At 41.4% G+C, this 19,021-nt stretch overlaps 1 protein-coding gene across 3 annotated transcripts in view; it reads left to right on the plus strand.

Moving 5' to 3' along the window:
* fto (FTO alpha-ketoglutarate dependent dioxygenase) overlaps positions 1-19,021 on the plus strand; it is a 154,359-nt gene that overhangs the window by 17,245 nt on the left and 118,093 nt on the right. For all 3 annotated transcript variants that reach the window (XM_061745874.1, XM_061745884.1, XM_061745895.1), the window contains exons 2-5: positions 6,010-6,087; positions 6,826-7,858; positions 14,125-14,250; positions 18,466-18,545. In XM_061745874.1, the coding sequence (XP_061601858.1) occupies positions 6,010-6,087; positions 6,826-7,858; positions 14,125-14,250; positions 18,466-18,545 (1,317 nt within the window). The remainder of the gene's footprint in view (positions 1-6,009; positions 6,088-6,825; positions 7,859-14,124; positions 14,251-18,465; positions 18,546-19,021) is intronic.

Genomic DNA, 19,021 nt, shown 5'->3' on the forward strand with positions numbered 1-19,021 from the left:
TGAAATAGATGTTGACACCACAGACACATTGAAAAGCACTTAAACAGAGTGGCCATGTGCCAACCTGTTCGAGTCTGGCTTTGTGCATGTGTAAATACTTTTTAAATGATTGATCTGGAAACCCGGGGCCTTCTGTGAGCCTGTCAGGTGCGGTGAGGGAAAAAGAAAAAAAAACACACCAGGTCCTATATTTCTCCCTCTCCGTCTGACACGCGTGTGCTCAAGACTCTCCACCTGACAGGATTACATGTGTCAGAAGAAAATGGAAGAGCAGCTCTCTGTAAGAGGGTGAACTCGAACCAAATGTGTCTTTCGGCCTTTCGGAGGGTTATGAGAAAAGGGGGATCTCATTGTGGGACGGCATAGCTAGTTGGGTCTTTCTTAGTTTATATACTCACTGACTGCAGGAACACTCGAGCCAGTTGATAGTAAACCAGGTGAAATCACTTTGTAATTCCTCCACTACATATTGACTCAATAACTCCTTGGCTTCACTGTTGCTTTCTATTTGCCACCTTTAGTTTCTTAGATGCACGTGTGAAGAGATCTAGATTTTACTAGCCGTAAGTTGTTGTTGCAACCATTGTTGATACAGATGCATCGCAGGTGGTTCCTCGTGTTTGGACAGCTTCAGATTCAGATGTAGGAGCTAAAAAAAAGACCCTCTGTTACCCCTTTTCCACCAAACCGGTTTCAGGCTGAGTTTGGAACCGGTACGTAAGCGGAGGGGGGCGGAATTGTTAAGACCAACGGCAATAGCAAACCTGCGAGATGGCGCCATTTTCGAATAAAATGCCGTATGCTGAAAACCTGTCGATGATGACAAAGACATTGGATCTGCTGTTTTCTGATCCCAATGGAGCAGCGTAAAGCCAGAGCAGCAGCTGTACAATTAGGGCAGGGTATCGATTCAAATGTCAAGAATCGATTCGATTCCGATTCTTAATATTCAGAAATTTCGATTATCATGATTCGATTCGATCCAATTCGATATTGATTTGGCTTAGTGTTATTTAAAATGTTTTTTGAGCGGTTGCCTGAATTATATGACCGTAAAATAACTAGTGAAATAATAATTTCACAATAATTATTGTGAAATAACTAAGAAATGAATAACTCAAACAGGCCTTTCAATATCCATTTAAAGTGCAAAAAAGAAAGAAATTGCAACAGTTCATGCAGTAAACAAATCATTTTAGCTTATCTAATTTATTCTGTCACCACGCACACATATTGCAATGAAGCACCTGGCATTTTTCAGAAGTGTCATGACAAACTGTGTGTCCGACTACTGGGATTAAAGTTCACCTGGCGAAAATGATGAAAAAAAAAAAAAAAATCAAAAAAAAAATCGATCTTTAGACATAAGAATCGATTTTTAGGATTTAATATGAGAATCGATTTAGAATCGGAAAATCGATTTTTTTCAACACAGGCCTATGTACAATCACAAGGTTGTTCATAGTTGTTGTTATTTCAATTTTTGCGCCAATACAAATGCGACTGACATTTACAGGGACGTAACTGATGTGGCTCCCCTTAGCAGCCCGAGCTATGGAAAACCAAACCGGTTCTCAGCTGGTTTGCAAGTTGAACGAGTTGTGAACTGGCACCAGCATTGGAACCGGTTTGGTGGAAAAGGGGTACAAAAGGAGTTTTAAGAACTACAATTGCCCATATTTATTGCGATGTAGGCACAATAAAGGAGAGGAAGCTCCTCTTCCTCCACTGTTTTAAGATGTATGGAGCGCTCTGGGAGTGAGGAGGAGTATACATGGCTGAGAAAGAGAGAATACGACTGAACTCGTGATAAGAAATGATAGTATACCGTATCCTTACAAGTGTATGACTGTGTTTGTATGAGTTTACATCTAATTAATGACCGGCACCGGTCCCCCACAGCGCTGGTAATGTGCTTACATCAGAGTTATAAACAGGCCGGCACCAACCTCTGAATCGACTGGCCCGTTGTTCAGGTAGATGGATGGAAATCCTCAAATATTAATGATCAGTCGTCCCGCCGCCCTGTCGTGAGGTGAAATTAACAGCGCAGCCTTTAGCCTCCAACAACAATTAAACGTGCCAGAGCTGGCCTGTCTAGCATTTCTCATCATTCACAACGGCCCAGACACCCCCGTTGAACACATGCTGAACACGTCTGTCAATATATGTAGAATGTTCCCTGATTTGAAAAAGCATGCCGCGGCTAATGGCATCGTGTTGGCGCTCTTATTTCCGGGGACATTTGTCTTTGTCTCTAATGATTTCACCTGAAATTGGATGCAAAACTGGGTAATAAAAGTCACTGAAGTTCATGACTTCAGGATGTTACAACACCTTTTCAGTCTGCGTTGTGTGTCTCTGTGAGAAACGCTGATTTGGTTTAAAATCTTGATTACAAAAGTCTTAATGGGGGGTTGCCTTGCGTAAGACGGGATGTTGCAGAAAGTTATTTCTTGCAGCATCCTAGCGACTGGCCTCCAGGCCTCATATTCACTGGCTGCTCCTGAGCAGGAGCGCGGAGACGAAGAGGTTACACATTACCGACGCCTCCGCTCTGAGGTCAGCTCCCACACATACCGGTTATCCATTCACCGGTCTGCCCAGTTAACCATTGCGGCGAAACGCCAGGTTCCAGCTGATCCAGCTGATATTCCTCAGATGAATTAATGTCACAAGTTGCGGTAAGAAATATAAAAAAAGGAGACAATTGATGTATTTTGTTTCTTTTATGAAAAGTCGTTGTGATATTGTAGCTTCTGGAGCTGCTGTTAGTTTTTTTTGTGCATCAGGAAATAAAAGTTTGTACAAGTCATAAAGCAAAGCCAAGCTTGAAGTGAGCTAATTGTCAATGTGCGCTGAAATGGTGCGTTATTTCATGAAACCCCAGTCAGTATCACACCCTAAGGATGACATTGACCTTGACCTAAATAGACATGATTACCATGAGCTGGAGGCCCTTGGATTCTTGATTGAAGTGCTGTCTGCGAGAGGTTTGTGTGTTTCCCCTTCGCTGTTGTGGGTTCAAAGCTGAAATTAAATCTTCTAAAGACCTTCTGTGCATCACACAGGGCAAACACAAACATTCTGGTGGAAGAGGCGCACCCAGTCCTCTGCATCCCGTGTTGCTTCGCACGAGGTTTCGACATTCTTCAGTCTGGTGCCAAATGGACCAGGGAGGAAGCGCCTTTGATGCACATGGGCAGCCTGTCTTTTAGAGTTTGACGTTTTACAGCCGACTTGTCAAAACTGTTGATTCACCATCACTTTTGCAGAGGGGAACCAGTTCTGAAACGGGTGCCTGACAAGTACCAATAGCTTGTTGTTTAAACACAAAGCTCTGCCACGTCCCTGCAGCTGCGGAGGGGCTGCTAAGATCCTCCATTGCTGGATGCCTTGAAGAAATTATGGTACATTTCGGGCCTCACCGTCTAATATATAATGAATCCGGCGAAAAATATAGACGTCTGCTAACATGGCGGAACAAAAGGGAACTTTAGCGTCTCACTTAAAAGTGACTTTTCTGACAGCGCGCATCGGATAACACCTCAATATCCGACGACCAGACTTGAGTTGCAGAACACGGAGGCTTTCATCTCCGGGTCCAGATACATCAGTCAAACCTAGACAAGCCTGTAGGAGCTTGCGTGCCTTCTGTCAGTAGCACCGAGTACATTTTTTTCGGTGACCTTTCCGAGGCAGACGCGCAGACTGGAGGTGTTTTTATCCCCGAAGCAACAGACTTATCTGGCTAGTCGGAGCTATTGATGCTCAGCGCTGGACATTAATCTACTCCGTGTGAAGGCCGCTTTGAAGAAGGTGTCCACTGCCATGTCACAGATGTCAAATAAATAAAATTAATAAATATATATGTTGCACAGTTGGATATCACTTATAGGCTAAGATCAAAGCGAACCACTTGAGGTCTATTCTAACTAATATGTTTTTCTGTGATAAACAGTCCGGCTGAGCGAATAATCCCATCAAGGAAAAGAGAGATTAAAAAGAAAAAAAGAGAAAGAAAACCTGATATATCACTCGGCATAGACGGATTGCACAGCCACTATAAAGCACCCATGTTATTATAAAATGGGTAATCTTGTTTCGTGGGTCTAAGTGGAAAACGCGGACCCTTTTTTTGGGGCTTCGCGAATCTCCTTTCAGATTCAGGTGCAGACACAGAGAACGGGAGACAGACACAGCACTTCTTTAATACTGTGAGAGTCCATCTGCTTCAGAGGGCTCTGCTAACTCCTCTTTTTTTTTTCTTCCTCGGTTTTCTTTTTTTCTGTGGAATTTCTTAGTAGGCTGATGTATTTGACACATGTGTGACAGCCTTGCTTGTGTGTGATTGGGGCTGAACCATCACGCTCGCTACCCCAGCTGCACATTATTCAGGAAGGGCATATGTGTTTGTGTGTGTGTGTATGTGTGTGTATAAATGTATATAAATATATATATATGCACAGGCAGCACTTTTGTTTGCAGGGAATAAAGCAGACTGTAATAATTTAACATTATGTGCAAGTGCATACATAGAAAACATGTGAAAATCCAAAAAAGATTTAACCAGATATGTAGAAACACGCAGATAAACACACACAGGTGCACACACAAAGAGCACTCGCCCTGAGACTCGCCTTGATATCTTCAGCTCCTGCCATGAGTTAGATTTTGACACCAATGAATGTGTGCCAGGTTGTCAATTTCTTCCAACAGCCTTTGAATGCAGTCTGGCCATGAATAGTGCATGTTGTTTTGCTTTTTTTTTTTTAGATTCCAACTGTCTGCGAGTCTGCAAGTCTGTTTTTGTTTGTTCCAGAATAAGTTGGAAGGCCTGTACACTCTTGCGCATCCTTTAAGAAAACTTTCAGCCGATGTTGTGTTGTTTAGCCTCAGGTAAAGAGTCGGCCCCGGAGCTAAATTCGTCAGACTGCCTCAAACCAGATGCCCTCCCATTTCTTCTACCTCCGCTATTGATGGATCTTTTTTTTCTTTCTTCTGTCTTTAATGCACATGCCTTCCCTGCTCGCCCTGTTTTTGATCCATCCTCCCCTTTAAGTCAGGACACACAATTTTTTATTGCTGTGCTGTAATGTTTATGAGCAGGATATTTTGTTTAACTCTGAAAGTCGGGACGTATTTTGGCAGCCGTCTCCCATATTCCCCGCAGTGTCCACATGTGATCCCTGGCATTAATAATGCAGAAAAAATGTTGAGACGCGCGGCTGTAAATGTCACAGAAATATACACGCCGCCTTTTTGGTTTTAAACTATTAAAAGTGTTTTGTTGTTGATGCACAAGGCATTCATGCAAAACTGGGAGATGTGGAAAGACAGTGGCTTTCCAGAGACGTTCCACCCTGCCGCTGCAGCAGCACCCTGCAGAGAGGGTGGGTGCACCTGTGGGGAATGAGTGGTGAGGCATCAAGCCCACATGTGCACACATGCCTTTATGCACATATGGAAGAAGAAGAAACAGGGCCAATAAGCACATTTTTTTGGGTGCATATAGTTTTTATATCGCTCTCTGTTTGATTTACAGATCAGACTGGAATGTGGCCTAATGAAAGGAGCTTTGATTCATTCACAAGGTTCTCTGTGCGGCTTCGGGCATCTTTTATAGGGTTTCTAGAAACCCAACAGAAAATCACCACAAAATCATGAGACATCTGTAAAGATGACCAGTTATTATTTTCCTGTGAAACCTCATTCCGCTTTTAAGACCTCATTTGTTTGAGGCCTCGGAATGAAACAGGCTGTAAATGTTCTGTAAATAAGTTTGAAAGAGTTTCATTGTAGTTGGTCGTTTCTTATCAGGACACGTTGTCTTGGTCCAAGATTTTTCTGTTGTTGAAAGTTTGCTTTCCTCTCAAACCCTTTCAAAAAATGTCCTCACTCACTCTGAATGGTTGCAGGAACGAAGTGCAGGATAAAGAGACGTTAAAGTGATGAAAAAGCTAAATAATGAAGCATTTTCAGTCTGTCTTGTTGTGATTTGTTTCTCAGAGGCGTAAGCTATTGCAGGAGTTGGGAGACCAGAAGATTCCCTTCCTGGGACCTTCGGATCGAGGCTTTCAGCACCTGGTAAGTCAACTTTATTCTACTTGATTTTTATAATATCTTCCTCCCTAATAGGGTCTGATCTGCTGCATTTTTGAATAACCACATCTAGGGCTGGGCGATATATCGAGATTTTAATATATATCGATGGTTTATATCGATTTAAAAAAAAAAAAAAAAATATATATATATATATATATATATATATATATATATTTTTTTTTTTTATGATTTTGATATAGCTTATTTTGTGACAAATTGACTTGAAGGTTTTATTTGACATTTGCACAAATGTTTTGTTATTTGCACAACTGTCAACCTCAGTGGAAAAGTCTGCCTGTTACTGTCTACGTTGTATTAATTGCACAGTGTATTTTAATTTAATTGTTATGCAGGAAAGGGATATTTGTTTTATTTAAGAAGCATTTTTATTCTATATATGCAGGCAGTTTATTTTTATTTCATTTCTTTTATACATTTTGATATTGTGCAGACCTCTGTTAATAAAGGAACCTGTGTGACATTTGGCACGAGGCTTTGTATTTTTTAAGGGTTTGCCTCAGAAAAAAATGAAGCTAACAGAGATGCTATGCTATAATGCTTTGGGGGAAACCCCAATTATGGCACAGAAAGAATATCGATATATATCGAGTATCGCCATTCAGCTAGAAAATATCGAGATATGACTTTTGGTCCAACCACATCACGTTTAAGTCTTTTGTTGTTTTATACTCTGGTGATGAGCAACACTCTCTTCCCCAGTGGGATTCCAGTTACTCCGGACTGGTGTTGAGGCGATCGTGCTCGCTGGCCGCTGAGCTGCACAGCCGGGTCCAGGCAGCTCTGCTCACCCTCAGAAAGAAGGGCTGCCTCCTGAAAGATCTGGTTCGGGTCCGAGACCGCGATGTGTTCACCGCCGTCTGCCGAGTGCTGCTGGGCGAACCGGGACACACCTACCGCTATCTGGACACGCGGCTCTTTGCTATTCCCTGGCACAACGAAGATGCCAACCTCAAAGGACAGAACTGCTGCGACGCTGATTTAAGAGCGGCTTGTCAGGCGCTGTGGGAGATCAACAACTTCTTCTGCACAGACGTGTCTCAGCTGAAGGAAGGAGACAGGCTGACGCAGTGCGTGAAGGCCGAGGCGGAGGCCAAACAAGGCGAGGAGGGCGACACGGAGTCCAAACACAGCGAAGAGTCCAAGAACAGCGAAGGGGGGGACTCGGAGTCCAGACAGAGCGAGGAAGGGGAAACAGAGTCCAAACACAGCGAGGAATGGGACATTGAGTCGAGGCACAGTGACGAAGGCTGCTCCGGGTCGAAACAGGAAGGCGAGTGGGAGGCCGAGTTCAAGCAGAGCAGCGAGGAGGGCGAGTCCTCCAAAGTCAAACAGCTCGACACCAGCGTCGCCACAGTCTCAGAACAAGGAAAATGCCCCGGGTGGGCGAAGGAGGCAATCAGCGGGGTAGAGACTGGACCTGCGGGACTCCAGGCCCCGGAGAAGCCTCTGGCGCAGCTAAAGCACAGCTTGTCAGGTTACCACATTCAGGACAGAGAGGACCCAGCGAGTGGGCAGGGCTGCTCCCAGCCCAGTCCTCCTCCGCGGACCTGCTCCGGCCCGGTCCAGTTCAACGTCACCTTGCTGAACTACATGGACCCGGCGCTCACAGGCCAGCTCAAGGAGGAGCCGTACTACGGCATGGGGAAGATGGCGGTAGGGTGGCACCACGACGAGAACCTCATCACGCACTCGCCGGTGGCGGTTTACAACTACAGTTGTCATAGCGACAAAGGTAAGCGCTGACGTCTTAAATCTTCATAAACGTGCATAACACCCAGAGCTGGGTAGAGTAGCCAAAAATTGTACTCAAGTAAAAGTACGGTTACTTCAGAATAATATGACTCAAGTAGAAGTAAAAAGTAGTCATCCAAATAATGACTTGAGTAAAAGTAAAAAAGTACTTGGTGAAAAAACTGAGTAACTGTTGAGTAACGTCTGATTTATTTTTTTAACACAACCATTCAGACAAAAGTACAAAATAATCATCTTCAGGCAAATTAAATCAATAAAATAATAAAATAAATTAAAATTAATAAAAAACAAAAAATAGCTAAAATTAAAATAATCTTAAAGTAAATTCAAGTACTTTAATAATAATAAAATAACAGAATAAAAAAACAAATTAAGCACAAGTAGCACAAAATTTCAAGCCTTTGTACTTTTCTTTTTTAACCAGGCAGAACTAGAACAAGCCCATGAACTCATAGAAACTCTGTGTGTGTTTGAGTCTGTGTAAATGTGACAAAACATGCAAAAACAAACATTTTCCCCCAAACAATCACTCAGTGATGTCATGAGATTGACGCGTACGCGGATAAAAGGGATAAAAGAAAAGTAACAGCTCAACGTAGCCTAATGTAGCGGAGTAAGAGTAACAGTTTCTTCTTCACAAATCTACTCAAGTAAAAGTAAAAAGTATAGTGATTCAAAACTACTCCTAAAAGTACAAAATTTCCCAAAACTTACTCAAGTAATTGTAACGGAGTAAATGTAACTCGTTACTACCCACCTCTGATAACACCACATACAGTTGTGTGAAAAAGTGGTTGCCCCCTTCCTGATTTCTTATTTTTTTGCATGTCACACTTACTGTCTTTTGATCGCAGCATGATGTATTAGCTTTTGAGGATCTTTTGATCTACTTTCACTTTTGGCGCTTTTACACTAGTACCTACTCAGTCCACTAGGGGACTTTTTCTGCATCTACTCTGCCGAGGTTCTAAGTGGCTGAGTTGGCTGCATCTGAGGTCATCACACTACAGGCCACCGATTGGTCGGGGGGGCGTCAGACGTCTGAGTCAGGAGGCGGAAATCAGCGCAAGAGCGACTCGCGGCTTCTTGTTAATTTTATTCGACAGACAATGGCAGCGCAAAAGTCTGTTTGGTGATCCAACTCTGAGGTGCAGATGTTCATAAACCTGGTGGCTGAGGAGAGAATTAAAAAGGGATCTAGACGGGCGATAAGGAACGACCAGATCCACCAGGAGCTCTGTCACTTCATAGCTGCTCACGGCTCCCAGCTGACTTTTCAGCAGCGCCGAGACAAGTCATAGACCCAGCAGCACTTCTATCATCTCCTCCAGGTTCTACATCTTTAGTGTTGTTGTCTTCTTCGTTTACATCACACAATCAAATACATCACAGCAGCTTCGCTCCAACCCGCCTACTTCTCATCTGGGTATTGAAAATAAACGAGGGCAAGGCGAGTCGAGTCGGGCTGAGTAGGTACTAGTGTAAAAGTGCCATTTGTCAGGCACGTCCTATTTAAGTGGTTTCTTGATTGAGAACAGGTGTGGCAGTAATAAGGCCTGGGTGTGGCTAGAGAAATTGAACTCAGCTTTCCAAAGATGTGATAAACCACAGTTAATTTATGCTTTAACAGTGGGGGGCAATCACTTTTTCACACAGGGCTATGTAGGTTTGGATTTTTTTTCCCCCTTAATAATAAAAACCTTAATTTAAAAACTGCATTTTGTGTTTAATTGTGTTATCTTTGTCTAGTATTAAAATTAGCTTGATGATCTGAAACATTTAAGTGTGACAAACATGCAAAAAAATAAGAAATCAGGAAGGGGGCAAACACTTTTTCACACGACTGTAACTATATAGTGAATGCTGGATTTCACCCTGAACTCTGTCGCCCTTTAACCCAGAACTTGTCTGTTTATCTTTTGCATTTTGGATGTAAAAACATCCTCTTCAATATCCATTTGATCAACTTATCGCACTTCTTTATGGTGGATCAGACGCAGCTAACCTTGTGCATCACGGGCCTGCAGCGACGCTGTAGCAGCCGACGCTGCGGCCTCTGGCGAAGAAACCATCAGATCCATCTGCGCGATAGTGTCGGGGCATTATCACATGTCATCACCAGTTCACTGCTGACAACCTTATCACCGCCAACGCATTCGGAGATCACAGACATTTGAATCTGAGCTCTTAACGCTCGCTCAATGGCGTAGTCTTAACAAATAGGCCTTATCGCGCACGCTGCATCTCATCTAAATCATTTCCCCCAGAAATGATCGATGTGCAATTATCTGATATGGAATAATGAGACCCGCTTTGATAAGTGTTTCTAGACTGTACTGTCGGGATATATGTTGTCTCCTAATTATAAAGTGCACACTCGCTCCAGAGCTGATAGCATTTGCTGATTGGGGTGATAGAGAGATTGAGAGAACTTTGCTTTCTAGACAACATGCACATGAACCAATGCAGCCATGTAAAAATAATCTAATTTTAATAAATAAAACACTGTTTTTCTACGTGTTTGGTTGAATTGCCACTGTCAAGTAGGGATGCAAATTATCGATTATTTCATTAATTGACAGTTGATAACCTTATCGATCGATCATCGATTAGTTGATAAGCGGCGTTTTTCCCCCATCTGAGATACAAACATAATTTTTTTTGCTTATATAAAATACAAAGGACATTTTAATGTATTCCATAATCAAATATTTATTTGATGCAAAAGTAACAAAAAGACATTTTTGTACCACAAGGAATATAATATAAAGTGCACTTCAAGGCTATTAGTAGTAGCAGCAGCCATAATAGTGTCATTTGTGTCAAGCAAATTTTAAGTTCTAGTTACGTTTTAAGAGTTCTGGCAGTGTTCAAAATAAAATTATGAGACCTGCTGTATTGGAGCACATTTTCTTTTAGTTAAAACTGTAGTGAGGACAGATGTTTAGAGGAACCTATGTATGTACCGGGTGAAGGCTGATTTATGGTTCCGCGTTACAACAACGCAGACCCTACGCCGTAGGCTACGGCGTAGGGTCTGCGTCGATTTAAGGCAGAACCATAATTCAGGCTTTAGGGGAGACTATCGGAGAACAACCAGAAGAATATAGAGTGGATTAAAAATAAAAGTTAAGCACTGAGCTACATGTGTCTGCCGTATGGGCCAAGGCAGACTGTCTGAGCATGATATTACTAAAACCAAACATATCCGCCGTCTCTTTCTTCTAACTTTATGTGCGCGGCGCGTTGTGTCGCATTAAATGTGGTCCGGGCGTAATACCAGCTGGTGAAATTAAACGAAAAAAATAAATAAATAAATAAATAGATTAATTGTAATCGTTAATTTTAATCGGGTAATTTCATAACGGCAATTAATCGAAAATCGATTAATTGTTAACATCCCTACTGTCAAGAGTTTGTAACAGAAATGAAGGACTCTAAAGTTTTCAACGTCCACCAAATGAATGGATTTTAAAGTCAAGTCCCTTCTGTAGCTTCTTCCCGAATCATTCTTTGGTCCCTAAAAACAAATTCAGATTTTCCTGTCGGGATCGATGCGCTGCCTCCTTAAACGTCTGACCTTGGCGGAGCCTGAATCCGTGTCTTCCAAATGTCCGTTTAGCCGTGTCACACAGGTGCAGCTCCAACTGTTCTGACATCTCAACACATTTTACAGCTGGGCTTTTCTTTACTGGACTGTGTCAAGGAGAAACACCTGTTTCGGAGGTCTGCTATAATCATTTGTTCCCGGCCATCTTAGCTCTGACCCTGTGAACACGGGCTTCAAACGCTTCGGCGCAACACCTCGCCGTGCTCGGCGGCCATGTCTCGGCCAGCCCTTGTTGACCCCGCGACTCCAGATTTCAGAGCTCTGAAAAAAGAACCACGTCGCAGTCCTCGGGTTTGAGGATTCCCAGAGACTCCTTTTCCTTGAAAGTAGATTTTTCTTTTCCTACGGTACATTACACCTGCTTCTTTTTCAGATGCCTGCCCCTCCACTTTTTCAGCAGCCTCGTCTTCTTTTGTGTCTAAGACCAAAGGACTGTAGACTTGTGTTTTTTTTTTTCTTCCCCCAGCTGCTCAGATCCAAAGGAATCTGCCACGACTGAGTGTTTTCCGGCACAGATGATGGTCTTCCACCATTCCTGGGGCCTTGGGGAGTGCTGTCATTAGCTGGCTCTCAGAGCACAATGGCTGGAAATTAAGTTACTATTTATCCGTGCTGAGCAAAGGAAAAGGCAGCCATGGGGCAGGGAGGCCCAGAAAGACTTTAGTATTGATTTTGCTGAAGGGTGTTGGCCAGCCCGGCCAAATCTTGTTTTCTAAGGATGCCGTGTAAGAATGGAGGGAGAGAGAGAAGAACAGGGGAGGCGATATCAGAGAGCGGCTTCAGCAGCAGGAATATCATAGGATACGGACTGTCCAATAACACACTCTCGCACACTCACCAAACAACATCAGAGGCTTTTATCTAACTATTTCCTCTTGCACAGCATAATGATATAGCGTAAAGATCCTTTGCTAACAGCCAATATGACCGCAGCAACACGTATCGTCTTTGCTCGGGCGCTAAGTGATTCTTACTTTCAGGAGACAAAGGCTTACATCTCGCAGCCATTGTTTGCGTGGTATTGATTTAATCACTGCACTCCATACTTTTATCGTGTAAATTCTTAATTCAATCTCATTTTATCGCTGTGGTGATAAGTGGTCATTGTAAAGTGTTTTTAGACTGCATTATCCATGTATAACAGAGAGTTTAAAGAAAAAGAAACTTATCAAATGAATGCTTAAATTGGGAGCGAGATGAACTTATGAAACACGTGGATGTCTATAATAAGGCAAGGCAAGTTTATTTCTATAGCACAATTCAACACAAGGTAATTCAAAGTGCTTTACATCATAGAAATACCACATTTGTTTTATTGTTTATTTTATTTTATCACCAAAGAGCGAAATTACTGGAGTCAAATTCCTTGTTGGACAATGTTCGAACCAATAAAGATGATTCTGATTCTTCTGATTCTGATCAACATTAAAAGCGGCAAGACACAATTAAACAGTAAATAACAAATAAAATGAAATAAAGTTATAAGAAAAGAGCTAAAATAATAAAAAGCTCAAATTGTTAAAAAGTAAGGGCAGTAGAGTAACGCAGGTAAGTATTTAATTTAAGAGTACGCTTCAGTAAACAGTAATGTTTTTAACCCTGATTTAAAGGATCTACAGTTGGAGCAGACCTCTGGTCTACAGGAAGTTTGTTCCACCGGTGAGGAGCAGAATAACTGAACGCTGCCTCACCTTGCTTGGTTCTGGTTCTTTGGAACCACAACAAACCAGATCCAGATGAACCTCAGGGGTCTGGGAGCTTCATAGGGAACTAATAGATCCAGCATGGATTTTGGTCCAAGACCATTCAGGTCTTTGTAGACCAGCAGTAAGATTTAAACTCTATCCTTTGACTCACTGGAAGCCAGTGTAGCGATTTCATGACCGGTGTAATATGTTTCCTGGTGTTTGTAAGAATAAGAATAAGAATTATATGGCTGTTTTATGCCCAGCTTCCTGGGTGCGAGTGCCTACCCCAGGGGTCGGCAACCCGCGGCTCTAGAGCCGCATACGGCTCTTTAGTGCCGCCCTAGTGGCTCCTGGAGCTTTTTCGAAAATGTTTGACCTTTTTTTCCTTTCTTTCTTCTTTTTTTTCTTTTTTCCTTTTTTTCTTCTTTTTTCCTTTTTTTTCTTCTTTTTTTTCCTTTTTTCATCTTTTTTTCTTCCTTTTTCCTTTCCTTTTTAATCTTGACATTTCAACTTTTTTCTAAACATTTCAACTTTTTTCTCAACATTTCAACTTTTTTCTTTACATTTTGACTTTTTTCTTGAAATTTTGACTATTTCCTCGACATTTCGACTTTTTTCTCAAGATTGTACTTCAACATTAATCTTGACATTTCGACTTATTTCTCGAAATTTTGACTTTTTTCTCAACATTTTGACTTTTTTCTCGACATTTCGACTTTTTTCTCGAGGTGCATAATAAAAAAAAAAATCTCCCCCCAGTTATAACTAATATAGAAACATGCAGCATGTGTTGTCTTCATTCTAAGGCTTATACAAGACTTTTCATTTTTTGCGGCTCCAGACATATTTGTTTTTTGTGTTTTTGGTCCAATATGGCTCTTTCAACATTTTGGGTTGCCGACCCCTGGCCTACCCAAACCCCCAAACATGTTTGTGTGTGACTGACAGGTGAGAGCAGCGAAGGCGGCACCAGTGAGACGACTCGCTGGAGGATCGGGCTGAAAGTGGCCTGGGACATCCACACGCCGGGCCTGATTCTGCCGCTGGAGTCCGGAGACTGCTACTACATGAGAGGTACTGCCGTCGCTCCGTCCACACACACACACGCCTGCCAGCTTAATGCTCGCGCCATGTCTGAACACAGAGGAAGGAAAACTTTCATTGCTTGTTTTAGTTTTTCTTGTACTCTGTCCCAAACTGCTTTCTACCAGCGGGACGTGCTCCGCTCTCACTTTTATGCTCTAGCCGCCCTCTTCCAGGAAAAATAGAGCCGAAACATGTGTGTGCATGCGTGTGTGCGTGTGACACAACGAGAGGCTACCTGGCCTGAACACAGTGCTTTAAGGGTCCATGAAATTGTGTGCATTAGAGAGGTTAGGAAAACCAAATGTTATTTTTTGAAGTCCTGTGACCCATCGCCGACTACGTCTCTGTGGGGAGATCAGACAGCAAACCACAGGGGTGTAAATCATAGCTTAATGCTTCTGGCTACAGCTATGACACCTCCACCCACCTCTTTTCTGGTCCCATGGGCCCTTCCAGGCTCTCTCATATTTTCTGAGCACAAGGACATTTATCCACATCACAGCAGAAGCCTGTGTTCAGATTCAGATGTAGTGGAAGTAAAGACCCTCGGTTGAAGGGATGGGGGATTTATTACTTCAGAAAGGCGTCCTAAGTATTTAAGGATAGACATAAAACGCATTCTTGTGTTAACCCCACCTTTAACTGCTTGATATATAATTGGACTTTACTTTTGAATAAAGATTCATGGATGTAATCTTTGACTTCAGTTAGACAAGTTAAGTCTTTTAACTGAAAAGCGTAGATGTAACAAAATAACATTAATCTTGGATATTTTATGATAAATGATATGTCATTATAGTTTTAAATCTTTACTGTTTTATTAAACCAATCTTTACATATTAAAAGAGAGCATTGTTTTGTCTCATTTCCCTCCTCTTTAAAATGACGATTGCCTAATTTATTTGTAGCAATAATAGTGTAATTAATGTTCCTGAAACCACAGACAATATCCCCAAGTTTAGGTTGAGACAAACATGAACAAAAGTATTTTGTTAAAACATTATTAATAAATAAATGAATAAAAACTGCTCATAGTGGGTCAAACAAACAACGTTACATATGTTTTTCTGCTGTGCCTTTCATTATTCCACTAAAATCAACCCGCCACTGCTCTTATAGGACTTGAAGAGAGTAAGTTGCAGCCAGATGCTGCAGAAGTGCAGATGTCTGTAAAAGCAGATGTTTTTGAGATTTGGTGGTCTGAAAGATTCAGATGTGTATTTACACGATGCCAAGAGGGAACGACATAGGCGGTGATGTTAGTGGTCCCACATTAAACTGGAAGAGGTTACGAAACCTTTTCCAAACTACTTTCGAGTTTGTTGTACGGCGGTGACAAAGATTATTCACAAGTCGAGACCGGAATAGACTTCTGTGGACAGAAGAGACCGAAGTGGAGTTGTTTGGCCTTTAACATCCAGCACCATATTTTGTATGTGTATATTTATGTATGTGTACGCATATGTATGCGTGTATATATGTATATATATTAAATATAGTAATAATGCACATATATATACTTTTGGTTTCTACCATCATGGTATCAATCATTAATATGTGTGCAGACAAGGGAAGAAAAAAAAAAAAAAAAACCTGGACACTAGGCCTGTGTTGAAAAAATCGATTTCCCAATTCTAAATCGATTCTCATATTAATTCCTAAAAATCGATTCATATGTCTAAAGATCGATTTTTTTTATTTATTTTTATTCATTTATTTTTTTTCCTTTTATTTATTTATGTATTTTTTTTCTTTCATCATTACATTACAACTTTTGGTTCTTTTTTTGTTTATCCCCAAAAAAGGAATGTTTTGTTGGACACGAGAATAACTGGTGCCATGTTTTTGCCTTTAAATACGTTCAAAGGTATGAAAACATTAAAGTTTTCAGCTATAATTGCATAAATTGTCTTTATTTCATTACTTTATATACTGTCTTGGGGTTACATTTGCAAAAAATGCTAAAAACCAAATGCTCAAAAATTAAAAACATTTAAAAACAGTTTTAATAACACTAACCCAAATTAATATCGGAATCGAATCAAATCTGGATAATCGATTCTGAATCTTAAGAATCGGAATCAAATCGATTCTTGACATTTGAATCGATCCCCAGCCCTACTGGACACCTCGCTGTCATTAGTTTAACCATTAGTTTAACCCTCTGTATACCGGGGTATTCAAGAGGCAAATATGAGGCCATCTGTCCAATGGCTAAAGCTTGGTTGAAATTGGACCAATGCGACAGGACAATGACCTGAAGCAGGAAGTTGACACCAGAATTGTTGAAAAACAAAAGGATCAAGCTTTTCCAATGGTCTGGTCAAAGCTTTGCTTATGTTTAGGTTGGATTTTGTTATTTATTTCATTAACAATAATAAAGGAGAGGCTCTTTTTCACATGACTGCATGACTGCCATGGTACGAAATGTGAAGTTTGATATTTCAATTCTTTTGAGGTAACTTTCAAATTTGGCAGCTCAAAACGGAGGAATATAAAGGTTTTGATGACTTTCTGACGTTAACTCTTTGAAGATGCTGTGTTTTTCATCAGGCAGCGGCAGAGCCTGCACCTAATATTCAGCTTGACAGGGCTTGAAGCCGACCTTCTTTAGCAGGATAAGATTTACAATAGAACCGTCAGCTTCAGGCCAGCCATGATAATAGAGTGATGGGCTGTTGTGCAGGCCATTCTAATGGGACTTGACTGTCGCGGATCAGTGGGGATTTATGCTCCACTCGGTGAGTACGCCCTTGAGAGGCCAACTGCTCCACCACGATAGCGGCACACACAGTCCTCGGCCGTCTGTTGCTTTGTTGGCCGATCTGAATTAAATACTTGGCACGGCACCGCGGACATATGCACTCACCTATAAATTTACACAACTCGCATGCACCAAAAAATATTCACGTTTTCACTCCAGTTTTCACTTTCGCTCGGGCTCCTCCCTCACCTTAAACCCACACAGACAGAGCGGTGTCTAAACCGAGCGTTAAAAGATACTGTAGCATTGTTTCTGGGACCCTCTGATAAGCAGTTTGCTGGTATTAAAAGGAAAGAACGCGGGTGTACAACCACAGACACCATTATGTATTTTAGACACCATTTGTCGGCGGCTGGCCCTTTTGAACTGCTAATGTCTGAGCCGCTGGAGGCAAATTGAATCACCATCATTTCCACCCAAATGGAATTTCAGTGGTTAAAAAAGAACAATGCAAGTCTTGACACCGGGCCTGTTCAATAATCTGATTTCCAGCTCCCAATACACAGGGGGACTGGAGAAAAGAGTTGACCCAATATATTTAAAAGCCTGCTTCCTGGAAAAGGAGGACAAGTGGCAGCAGGCACAGGGGTTGAAAGAAAGATAAATATTTATTACAGTTATCGAGTTTGCCTTTACTCCCTCCTGATCCCACTGACTGCATGAGACGTGCCAAGAAAAGAGCAGATTGATGGAGATAATTTGTTATTGGATATAAACAGTTTTAAAGACGCAGAGTAATTCTGCCCAGAGACCTAATCCTTCACAATCTCATCAGGGTGAAGAAAACACAGGCAAGTTGTTTTGTTTGTCGCCATCTTTTTTTTCTCTGTCTTTTTTTTTTTTTATTTCTCCTCCTCCCTCCCACCAAACAATAATATCTTCCTCCCAAAGCATTTGGCTGTTTGACTTTCAAATCACAGGCATTAGCTGGTGTACTCTTGCTCAAGGCGGGTGTAAATATGCACATGTGCTGTGAATGACAGTTCTGTCATGGCTAAATTAATTATTGGTATGAGGCAAATAATGGCAGAGCTGAGAGACATCTATACACACAAAGAAACACATGGAGGGATACACACAAAACAGCAGCAAGGCCTCTTTGTAAAGCTTCTGTGATATTGGACAAATGTTTGGTGGTATGGCTCCTCCATCTTGACAGATTGAGTGTGATCAGGTTTTGTTTGGTAATTAAAATTATAGTAGAGTGTTCGTCATTCTGCTTCTTCGGCGCCGGACCAGGCCAAGTCTGCCCGAGTATACAGAGACGACTTAGTCTAATTCGCTCCGTGCTTTTCATCTGCTATTCTGTTGTAATATTTTCTTTTCAACGGTCTGTTTGCTTGTTGATAAAAAATTAATAAAAATCACAAGATCAATATGCAATTAATATTCTCCCCCCTTTTTTAACATGTCCTGATGGTTTTCATTGTCTCTGTCAGACGACCTGAACGGCACCCACCAGCACTGTGTCCTTGCCGGAGACACGGCGCGCTTCAGCTCCACGCACAGAGTGGCCGAGGTGAGAGGATGGCTAGGCCGGGTGGGGGGGGGGGGGGGATCATTGTTGCACCTTTTAAGGAAAGACTGAGATGATGTTCAGCATTTGTTTATTTACAACCATCCCCCAGGTACGTTTTTAGACTTTTTTTAAATTTAAGTTTAGCATTAAAAGAAAACAAAGGAAAAATAGATCTCCTTTTCAAGGCCAAGTTGAATGAAGTCGACAAGTTTAGTCTTATAGCTTTACATACTTTACATATATATATATATATATATATATATATATATATATATATATATATATATATATATATATATATATATATATATATATGAGAGATCTAACCTATTGTTGATTTCTGTGTTGCAGTCATCATACGTTTTTAGACTTTTTATTTTATTTTAGTTTAGTATTAAAAGAAAACAAAGCAAAACTGAATCTCATTTTCAGGACCATGTTGAATAAAGTCAACAAGTCCAAGTTTTTTCACCATT

Source organism: Cololabis saira, chromosome 2 (genome assembly GCF_033807715.1).
Source record: "Cololabis saira isolate AMF1-May2022 chromosome 2, fColSai1.1, whole genome shotgun sequence".
Lineage (NCBI taxonomy): Eukaryota > Metazoa > Chordata > Actinopteri > Beloniformes > Belonidae > Cololabis > Cololabis saira.